Source organism: Rhineura floridana, chromosome 5 (genome assembly GCF_030035675.1).
Source record: "Rhineura floridana isolate rRhiFlo1 chromosome 5, rRhiFlo1.hap2, whole genome shotgun sequence".
Taxonomy (NCBI): domain Eukaryota; kingdom Metazoa; phylum Chordata; class Lepidosauria; order Squamata; family Rhineuridae; genus Rhineura; species Rhineura floridana.
The window spans coordinates 112,334,056-112,345,719 of NC_084484.1; the positions used below are offsets into that span (position 1 = coordinate 112,334,056).

Sequence of the window (11,664 nt, forward strand, 5' to 3'; positions counted from 1 at the left end):
ATTAATCACATAGGATCAGATCTGATTTACACTGCAATATCTGAACAGGACCAAAGTTAAGACTGTAAGCCTGAGAGCAGGGACTGTCTTCAGTTGTGTGTGTTTTTCAATTGATCTGTACACTGCTCTGGGGGTTTTTTAGCTGAAGAGCAGAATGAAAATTCTTTAATATAAAGTGAGGCAAACAACCATTCAATCTAGCAATTCACAACTTTTTTGTACGTGCGGCCTGTCTCCACAAACTATGATCCTCCCTCCCATAGAAAGAATGTTCTTTGTCAATCATGCTTAATAGGAAGGTGAGAGAAACCCAGCAGAACCTACACCTTGCTGTTGTGGCCTTCTGCACAACTCCATCGGCAGGCTTCCTCAGGTGTCAACTGCCACTCCCTGCAAGGCCTTGGGTGCCAGCTGAAGCCAGTTGGGGCTAACGAGGGAGAGGATAACTGCCACGCCCAAAGCGAAGCAGTTAGTTGTGGAACTCTCTTTTGTCTATAAGAACTGACACTGAAGTGCTGTTGAGAGGTTTACTAAGACAGCAAGTGAAATTACATAAATTGCTGGGGACAGGAGACAGAAGGAAGGTGGGAATTTGGTTTGCTATTGGGAACTACATAAGAGTGTTTTATTCTTTGTTTAACTTTTTAAAAAAAATTTCAGCATCAGGCTCCTTTCAATATGTGTAGGAGGAGGTAGGGTAGGAGTAGTTGGGGGCCTGCCATTGAGGTTATATTGGGCAGGGGACGTAATAGTGATGGGAAGCAGACTGGCCATTACAGGGGAAGGAATACAAGACATCTTCGTGCTTGCATCCCTTCTGGTCCCCCTTCCAACCCTTGGGACATTGGTAGCTATGCTAGGAACTCCCTGGATCTTACTGTTCTGCTGATGAATGCAAGGTCAGTGACTAATAAAACCACTTTAATTCAGGATTTAATCCTGGATGAATGCGCTGACCTTGCTAGTATTACTGAAACCTGGCTAAATGATCAGAGCGGAGTAGGACTTTCCCAGGTCTGCCCACCAGGTTTTGTGGCATTCCAGCAGCTTAGATTCAGGGGACTGGGAGGTGGGGTCGCATTGTCTGCAGGAAATCTATCTCCCCTGTCAGGTACCCTGTCCATAACACCTCCAGCTTTGAGTGTGTGTGCCTGGCGTTGGGTCAGGAAGAGAGAGAGTGGGGATTCTGTTGGTGTACCATCCACTCCACTGCCCAACAGTCTCCCTCCCTGAGCTGGTGGAGCTGGTCTCGGCATTGGTATTGAGGTTCCCCAGGCTGATTGTCTTCAGTGACTTCAACATACATGCCGAGGTTAGACTCACAGGCCCGGCTCAGGACTTCATGGCTGCCATGACAACCATGGGGCTGTCTCTAATATCATCTGGACCAACGCATGTGGCACAACACACACTCGATCTTGTGTTTTATTCTGGACAGGAAGAAGGTGATCTGAGGGTGGAGGGGTTCTTATGGACAGATCACCACCTGACAAGGTTTAGACTTTGTGCCCCCGGTAACCTTCGCAGGGGTGAAGGGCCGATTAAGATGGCCCACCCCCGGAGACTCATGGATCCAGATGGTTTCCTGAATGCTCTGGGGGATATTCCCAGCATGGCTGGTGATACTGCCGAAGCCCTGGTCAATCTTTGGAATACAGAGGTGACCCGGGCAGTGGACACTACTTGCTCCAAAGCACCCTCTCCCACCAGAAAGGCCCGTAATACACCTTGGTTTACTCAAACCTTGGGCTTCATGAAGCGGCAGGGACGACAGCTAGAGCAACGATGGAGAAAAACTCAATCTGCTTCCAACCGAACACAGGCTAGAGCTCGTTTTCAAGCGTATCATGTGGCGGTGATGGCAGCGAAGAAAGTTCACTTCTCTGCCATCATTGTGCCTGCTCAGTGTCGTCCGGTGATGCTTTTCCAGGTGGTCCTGGGTCTTTTGGGCTCTGGCCCTACATTAGACTCTGAGCCCTCAGTTGCTCATTGTGATATGTTTGCAAGGCACTTTGCAGACAAAATTGCTCGTATTCGGACTGACTTGAACTCCTCACTAACTACAGTTGTGCCAGATATCCCTGAGGCTTCCTCTGGTCATTTTTCAATGGATACATTTCAGCTTGTAAAGCCTGAGCATGTGGACAAGATTCTGGGAGAAACAAGAGCCACTACTTGTTTTCTTGACCCTTGCCCATCCTGGTTAATCAAATCTGCCAGAGAGGGAGTGGTTGACTGGTTGGCATATTTAATTAACACCTCCCTAAGGGAAGGTTCTATGCCAACATTGTTGAAGGAAGCTGTGTTAAGACCTTTGTTAAAAAATCCTTCGTTAGACCCTGTGGATCTTAACAACTTCTGCCCAGTCTCTAATCTCCCCTATTTGGGCAAGGTGATTGAGAGGATGGCTGATGAGCGTCAAGTCTTCCTGGATGAATCGAACTATCTAGACCCTTTTCAATTGGGCTTCAGACCCGGTCATGGGACAGAGACTCCCTTGGTCGCCCTGCTTGATGACCTACGCTGGGCATCAGACAGGGGGAGTGCATCCCTGTTGGTGCTGCTGGACCTCTCAGTGGCCTTCGATACAATCGACCATGGTATCCTTCTGGGCCGTCTAGCTGGGATGGGATTGGGAGGCACTGTTTTATGGTAGCTCCTACCTGATGGACCCAGAAAGTGGTAATGGGAGACTACTGCTCGTCTCCCTGGCCACTGGCCTACGGGGTACCACAGGGTTCAATTCTGTCTCCCATGCTCTTTAACATTTATATGAAACCGCTGGGAGAGGTCATCCGGAGATTTGGAGTACAATGTCATCAATATGCTGATGACACTCAACTCTATCTCTCCCTATCACCTGATTGTTCATCCTAAACCAGTGCCTGGAGGATGTGAAGGGCTGGATGCGGGCTAACTGAAACTTAATCCATACAAGACAGAAGTGTTGCTGGTCAAGGGGAAAAACTGCGCCAGGGATAGGGTTGCAACCTATTCTGGATGGGGTTGCACTCCCCTTGAAGGAGCAGGTCTGCAGTTTGGGAGTCCTTCTGGATCCTGACCTGCTGCTTGAATATCAGGTAGCTGCGGTAGCCAGGAGTGCTTTTGGCCAACTCAAACTGGTCTATCAACTATGTCCGTTCTTGGAAGCAGTTGACTTGGCCAGTGACACAAGCATTGGTGACATCGAGGCTTGATTACTGTAACACACTATGTGGGTCTGCCTTTGAAAACAGTTCGGAAATTACAATTGGTTCAAAATGCAGCCCAGAATGTTAACTGGAGCATGGCGCAGGAAGCATATCACCCCTGTGTTTTATCGACTCCACTGGCTCCCAAATTGTTTCTAGGCCCAATTCAAAGTGCTGGTTCTGACCTTTAAAGCCTTGAATGGCCTTGGACCAATGTCCCCTAGGGACCGCTTACGCCAATATGCACCTGCCTGGGATTTAAGATCATCTGCCTCGAGTCTACTCTGCGTGCCTGGAGTGAAAGATGTTAGACTGACAGACATGTGGGAGAGAGCCTTTTCAGCTGTGGCCCCCAAGCTTTGGAATACCCTACCCCAAGACGCCGGTTCTGCTCCCTCCCTGATGGTTTTCCAGAGACTTCTGAAAATGATCTTGTTCCGGAGAGCCTTTGGGAGGGACTGAAGGTAGAGCCTGAAACTGATTTTATGCCTTCTATGCTAATTTTTACCTCAGTAGTCCCTTCAGTACTACTCCCTATATATGCATGTATACGTGTGTGTGTGTGTGTGTGTGTGTGTGTGTGTATTATATATATTATTTTATGTATTTTAATTGCATTTTATGTATTTTAATTTATTTTAATGCTTTTGTGATTTTTATTGTGTACAGCAGTGATTCCAAATGGTGCGCCGGGGCACACTGGTGCACCTTAAGAGGTGGCTAGGTGTGCCGCGAATATTATGAAAGTATATTATTATTAAGTTATTTTTATTCAGAGTTTAAAATATATTAATATATTTTTAATTTTGTACACGGAGTGCGCCAGAAAATTTTTATGTTTTACAGTGCGCCGCAAACCAAAGAAGTTTGAGAACCACTGGTGTACAGGCTCGATTTTATTGTAAGCCGCCCTGAGTACCCTATTATAGGATAGAAGGGCAGGATAGAAATATTTCAAATAAATAATAAAGAACTACCTGTAACTGACAGTAGGTTTGGTCACATGTGAGCAGCATGGCAGCAAAACAGTAGTGCCTTATAATTCTTGGAAGACCCCCTTTCACCACTAGCACCTTCACCTGCTGCCCATCTCCATGCTGCGAAGAGTTTCATGGACTCAAGAGTACTAAGAAGCATATGCAACCACAGTCAGTACAAGTAATCAAGCCATAGTCCATGGAAATCAAATTAGAATTAACACAACTGAGAGCCATTTCATTAAACAGATGTAGCAAGACAAATTGCAAAGCCTGCCCTAAGTTCATGAATGGTTTACCAAATCTTCTCAGTCTAATTCTATTCTACTATATAGGGTCTATAAATTAACTTGCATGCTTGCTACCAGCAACCACCTCACATCTGAAGAGCATCCCCGCTATTCTAGCAAAATCCCTGCTCATGGGACATAAACCATCTTCCCTTTCCCCCTCAGAAAACTTTGGAGAGCAAAGGTGTGAATTTGGTCCCATTTGGGGCTTCTGTAGGAAGTAAAACAACAGAAAACAAACCACTTCTCCCCACCCTCCTTTCCCCAGCTTCTCTTTCTATAGGATTTTGGAGCAAAGTACTACTGGCATTTTTTGCAAAAGCGCAACTTGCAGAAGAGTTGTCATCCCACTGAAGAGATGGATTCTCTTCCTTTCCATTGCACCTTTGCTGGAGCTAGTAAAGGCAGTAACCCTTCCTCCTTCTGCAGAAACCCAAAACAAGGGTATACATTGCCCTTCCTCAAGTTCTTTGCAAAAGCCAAATGTCTGCTCTAGGAAGAGAGTTTTATGAAGATCACAAATAATAGTTTAACTAATAAACCAAGCAAAGATTTGCAGACCTTCAATTATAAAATGCTGTTTTCTTAATCACCAGCCAATACAATATAAACTGGTGATCATGCAATGCATGTACATGCAATGTTACAAGGGAATTTTTTATGATTAACGTTCAATGTTAATGTACATGATTTGTGTTTGGTATAATTCTGGGACATAAATCCTTATTTGAATCATGTATCTTTTAAGTACCGGTTTCAAATGAAAATGGTAGTTAATATCAGTCCTAAGTTAAAATAATATTTCTTTATAAAAGATATTTTAATCAATCATTACATTTATTAGCAAAATACTAGTGTCTGATTGTATTCTGCTGTTTAAAAGTTGAAGCAATTTTCTACTTCTACATGTTTTAAATAAAATATTATTTGATGACCACACAGGATTTTTATCCCTATGAGTAATGTTGCAAAACAAGTGAGACACCAACAAAGGCATAAAATATTTCAACAGGAAACAGTGCTGAAAAGTGCTGAAAAGCTTTTTTTCCCATAACTTTACCCACAGGTGTTGCATGCATTGAATCCTGATTGTTGCATGCAATTTAATAACTAGGTTTTAATAAGCGTAAAAAATTACAAGCCAAGAGAAGTATCTCCAAACATTAAATGAATTACACTGCTTACATTATCACTCAGTTTTATGAAGAAAACTCTCATAATAAATTTTCCATTTGTATAGATTTAAATATTGCAAACTTATAATTTAGTTTGTTGTTATGGAAAAGTTTGCATTCCAAAGAGATGCCATGTTGGAGGACACCTGCAGATATAATTTCATAGTATAACCACACACAAATATACCCCCCCACACACACCATTCTACACTCTAGTTTCAATAATTGCCAGGCAAAGTACTTTGGATAGGGCATAACATCTACAACAACCCAAGGGTCTTGGTAGACAATTTAATTATGTTTCTGCCTGTTGTAGCAATTGTAATCTGTTGTGTTAACTTCTGTATACTTTTTAATTGAATTTTATAGCTTTTTTAGTTCCTGTATTGTATTTTATTTATTGCAATTTGGATTCAACAGAATTCTATAAAATTCACATTTTAAGTGTTCTTCTAAGATATACCATGGACTGCCTGAATGAAACTCACAGACAACTGTTTTGGGAACCGCCGCTCTAGATCATTATAAGATGGTACACTGGAAGAAAGTCACTTCACACAATTTTAGTTTGTGGGTATCACTTCCATTTAAAAAACCACCACACGTGCACCAGTATCTGTGCACCTTTGCAAACTTTGAAGCACATTTGCAAGGCAGAATTCTAATATGAACAACTGAAACTTCTTGCCACTTCAGTTGATAAGCAAAGGACTTGGCCAATGTTGTTACTGGAGATTCCAGGAATGGAACCTTCCACATACAATGTTCATATCCGATCACTAAGCACTAGTCCTGCCAGTTTTGTCAACTGTGCCAAAATAGATAAATGTGTATTTCTTACACATTATGGGTTTGTTTCAGCACAATTGGCAGCATGGGTTTTCCTTTCTAGAATACCAAGGCAGGAAATCATGGTGGGAAGGAGCTCTAAACTCAAAGGGCTGAAATGTAGAACAGCCTCAGAATGTATCTACTCTACATCAATCCTAGCTCAACCAGCTTCTCCATCTCCTGTTAAGGAAGCAGTCAAACTGTGAAGAGAAGCTAAAAATTAGTCCTAAGTTGATGAGCACAATGTTGATAGCATTTGTTGTTCAGCTGTGAAAGAGACTGAACTGAAATTGTTTAAAAAATTTAAATAGTAATGTTTTCATTTGATATTGTTGTAATTTGATTGTTTTTCAATGTTTATAAAATCAATAAAAATCCTTTTTTTAAAAACCTTTGTTGTTGTTTTTGGAAGAGCTTTCAAGTTTTTTGCCAGACACTCTGATCCTTGGGGGTGGGGGAAAGAAAGGACCATGCTGCTGCCCTAAATCCCAGAGTTTGCAAGAAGAGGCTTGCCCCTCCTCCCACTACTCTGAGCCCTTCTGGCGCTACAAGCTTTACCACTAAGATCCATACAAAACAACATGTTTGGTGGAATCCGTTGCCTTTCAAGCAATACCATTTTTTATACCGAGAGTCAGCTGATCTGCCGAGTTATATGAGTTTATTGTAGAGTGGAGATGTTATATCTTTAAAACCTTGTTATTTATTTTTAAAAGTCATGCTACATAAAGAACACACACACCCAACACCATACACCCAAATTCCGGCTGGCTCACGAGTACAGAGAGGGAGGACTTTGCTATGAGGCGTGGTGAAGGGCGGCTAAGGGAGCCCGGAGCACACAACAAAGCCTTCGACCTCAGCCTCGGTGACTCACCAGAGAAAGGGAGAGAGATAGCGAGACCGACAAGGATCATTCCAGTTCTCCCCACCCCCGCACCCCCAACAAAGAAAGGGCCCACAAAAAGATGGTTTCAAAAGATGGTTTGGACTAAGTGGGGAGAAAAAAGTTACACCTCACGTTTTTATATGAAACTGTGGAAACTCGTCAACAGAATATTTAGTACAAGGTTGAGCCACTAGCACTTTTCCTCATCAACCCCCCTTCCCAACTCCGGTAACAATTTTATTTTAGAATGTGTGCGCGAATAGATAGAAACTACCTCTAAATATACCAAGCGCTTTTCGCTTGTTAAGTTATTGAGAACCTCCAGGCTTATTTCTCCCAGCCACCACCACCTTAACTCAGACTCTTTGTTCCCCCACCGCCCGTGGAGACTTCAGCGAAAGAAGCTCCAGGAACTGGGAAAGGAAGAAGAGACACTACAAAGGGGAGGAGAGAGAAGGTGGAGGGGCGGTGATATGGAAGGAAAAAAGACTCGCGACTTTCAGTTCGCGGGGTCTCTTGTCCCTCCGGGCCCCGCCTCAGCTTCCCGTTCGACCCTGCTGCTGTTGCCGCCCTCTCCTTTCCTTACCTGCACATAGAAACAGGAGACCCCACAGCAAGTGCGGCAGCAGCGACTCCATGGCGGCGCTGGCAACCAACGACGGCCAGTCAAGCACCGCCAGAGACTCCACGAATAAATTCCCAACGGACACTCCGCGCCTTGCGCCGCCCTCCTCTGTCCCCTCACTGCCCAGCAGGTGAAGCGCCCGTCACTTCCGCCTGGCCCCAGCCCCGCAGCTGTACTTCCACGCACACACACAAATGCGCCTACAGAGAGGAGCAGCCGAACTCGAACGGAAGGACGGGCTCTTTCCTTCGTTTATTACTAACTCTGCTCACACACACCTACCCCCTTACCTTCCAGAAACTCCCAGACTACCAAGCGATAAATCATATGCAGTCGAGCAATGCACCCTCGATATATCTTACACACACCCCTCTAATCAATGGCTACAACATCTATATACCTTAGGCTGCAATCCTAACCCGATTTACCTGGGAGTAAGTCCCAATGAATGCAAAAGGACTCACTTCTGGGTAGACATGGTTAGGATCGCGCTGTTAGTTGCTTACTCCTCAATATATTGTAACACCTCACACGGGATCCGTGTGAAGAAAGGTTAGATTCCGCCCCTCCCTAATTTTTTCAAGAACTGCTTATGAGGGAAGTGGAACTATCCCTTGAGCGCGAGTCCGCTGTATTTCGAGAATCCCGGATTTGTGTTTTTGCACATGTGGCACGCAGACAAAGGTATATTATGACTACCCTGTAGTTACTGTTACAGCAACACGCCCAAGTCGCAGCTCAAACGCACACTCGCACACCATTACATACTGCATGTAGCCCTTACCAAAAACTCAGTGGCTCACGTTCTGCCAGTTCTTCCCGATTCTCTCCGACAAGGGCAGTCAAGAGAGAGAAACACTTTCTGGGGCTATGGGTAACGCTGTACACCAAGTTACACACATGCAGTCTGGCTCACATCTCTTGTCTGCCAGGAGGAAGATTTGCATCTCCCACAATACAGCCCCCCAGGAACTAAAGAGCCGTAGCTGGAAAGAATGTGTCCCGCAGAAAGAAATACTCATGCAAGAGGCATGAAGAGCTCCTGTCTTTCCCCAAAATTGCCTCTTTCGATCTGCTTAATTTCTAAGAGAACCCGTGCTAGGGCTCAACGATGATGGACAGTAACATCGTCAAATCTAGAACCCGACTAACTCCCTTAAGTACGTGTGGCTGGTCGCAGTTGGAAAAACATAAGATGCTTAGGACACTTTAAGGGAAGGGTGAAAACCAGTTGCCGGAAGCCTCAGGAGGGGAGAGTGTTCTTGCACTCGGGTCCTGTGTGCGGGCTTCCCCCGGGCACCTGGTTGGCCACTGTGAGAGCAGGATGCTGGACTGGATGGGCCACTGGCCTGGTCCAGCGGGTTCTTCTTATGTTCTTATGTTCTTATATTATGGTCACATTCAAGGTTCTGTGTGGTGTTTTATCAAAGCACAGGAGTCTAGGTGTGCATTGTTAAAACACTACACAAAAAGAATCACACACCATCACACTGAGATTGCTTTGTTGCAGTGTTTATTATGAATGTGCACAAGTGATATAATGCAAAGAGGGGAAGATATTCAAATCATAGAATTACAGCACTGGAAAGATCCTTGAAAGTAATATTTTAAACTGCAGTAGGTTAAGGTCAGAGTATGGGGCAAGGTCAGTAATAGGTTTACAGGTACTCTGTGAACATGGCTGATTTTTAATGAATTTCAACAAATTATGAGAACTCTGACAGAAAAAATCCAAGAGGGCTCTTGAGTTTTTCTCTCTCTTTTTAGACTTTGAACTCTCGATTCTCTCTGTTTTGTGTATCGCCATGAAAATGTAGAGGGTTGTTAAGCAAGCACTTCTGAGTTCAGGACTATAAGTTTTGTAAGGTCTTGTTTTGAAATGAGCTTATGGGAAGGATCAGAATGGCATTCAAAAGGAAGTACTTCTTTACTCAGCGCATAGTTAAACTATGGAATTTGCTCCCACAAGACGCAGTAATGGCCACCAGCTTGGATGGCTTTAAAAGAAGATTAGACAAATTCATGGAGGACAGGGCTATCAATGGCTACTAACCATGATGGCTGTGCTCTGCCACCCTAGTCAGAGGCAGCATGCTTCTGAAAACCAGTTGCTGGAAGCCTCAGGAGGGGAGAGTGTTCTTGCACTTGGGTCCTGCTTGTGGGCTTCCCCCAGGCACCTGGTTGGCCACTGTGAGAACAGGATGCTGGACTAGATGGGCCACTGGCCTGATCCAGCAGGCTCTTCTTATGTTCTTATGTGAGCATACCTTTAGGTCAGTCAGATATTTGTTGTTATGTGCCTTCAAGTCAATCACGACTTATGGTGACCCTATGAATCAGCGACGTCCAAGAGCATCTGTCCTGGACTACCCTGTTCAGATCTTGTAAGTTCAAGTCTGTGGCTTCCTTATGAAATCAGTCCATCTCCTGTTTGGCCTTCCTCATTTTCTACTCCGTTCTGTTTTTCCCAGCATTATGGGCTTTTCTAGTGAATACTGTCTTCTTATTATGTGTCCAAAGTATGATAACCTCAGTTTCATCATTTTAGCTTCTAGTGACAGTTCTGTTTTAATTGGTTCTAACACCCAATTATTTGTCTTTTTCGCAGTCCATGGTATCCACAAAGCTCTCCTCCAACACCACATTTCAAAGGAGATGATTTTTCTCTTATCTGCTTTTTTCACTGTCCAACTTTCACATCCATACATAAGAGATCGGGAATACCATGGTCTGAATGATCCTGACGTTGGTGTTCAGTGATACATCTTTGTATTTGAGGGCCTTTTCTAGTTCTGTCCTAGCTGCCCTCCCCAGTCCTAGCCTTCTTCTCATTTCTTGACTATTGTCTCCATTTTGGTTAATGACTGTGCGGAGGTATTGATAATCCTTGACAAGTTCAAAGTTCTCATTTTCAATGTTAAAGTTACATAAATGTTGTCATTACTTTAGTCTTTTTTATGTTCAGTCAGATATATATTGCTGCACGCCTCCCCCAATCTCCGAGCGGTGAGATTTCGGGGGTCCCTGCACTCATCCAGGGTTTGGTTTCCTTTGGGAAGAAGGTCAGCGGAGACTGCGGTGTGTTTATGAAATATGGTTTATTTATTTACACACATTCCAACCTGAGCTTAGGGTGGAGGGATTCAAGGCATCAGCAGTCTGATATCCAGCTTTTCCATCTGGGTGCAGGGGAATCCTATTGCCATGATATAGAGGGATAGCCTCTCTGCATGCCTGCAGCCCCAGCCATTCTCCAGAACACACACTACAAACTACAAACACACTTCTGCCAGCTCCCAGGAGTGGGGGGAGAGACTCTCCTCCAGTAGAGTTTAAAATGACAAAAGGATCTTCCTAGCCCCTTTCACCAGTTGCCAGAGCAATAAATAGGACCATTAACTACCTGGCCACTCTATTTTATTAACAAAGGAGATTCATCTGACTAGCAGAGCCAGCCTCCCGGGCATAGGATTCCAAATCAGAGGCTGGAAAGGCGACCCACAGAAATCATCCATTCCAACCCCCCATGCTCATAACAATATGATTTTTTACTAGAGCAGATGTAGGAAGCCTTTGACCCCCCCAGATGTTACTGAATTACAACTCCCATCAGCCTCAGCATGCATAGCCAATTGCCAGGATTACTGGAGTTGTAGTTCAAGCAACATCTGGAGGCCAAAGACTCA

General features: G+C 44.4%; 1 protein-coding gene across 2 annotated transcripts in view; it reads right to left on the reverse strand.

The window, feature by feature from the left end:
- CXADR (CXADR Ig-like cell adhesion molecule) overlaps positions 1-8,233 on the reverse strand; it is a 67,507-nt gene extending 59,274 nt beyond the window's left edge. For both annotated transcript variants that reach the window (XM_061627909.1, XM_061627908.1), the window contains exon 1: positions 7,940-8,233. In XM_061627909.1, coding sequence (XP_061483893.1) covers positions 7,940-7,991 — 52 coding nt within the window. In that variant the 5' untranslated portion in view covers positions 7,992-8,233. The remainder of the gene's footprint in view (positions 1-7,939) is intronic.
- Between the last annotated feature and the right edge of the window lie 3,431 nt (positions 8,234-11,664).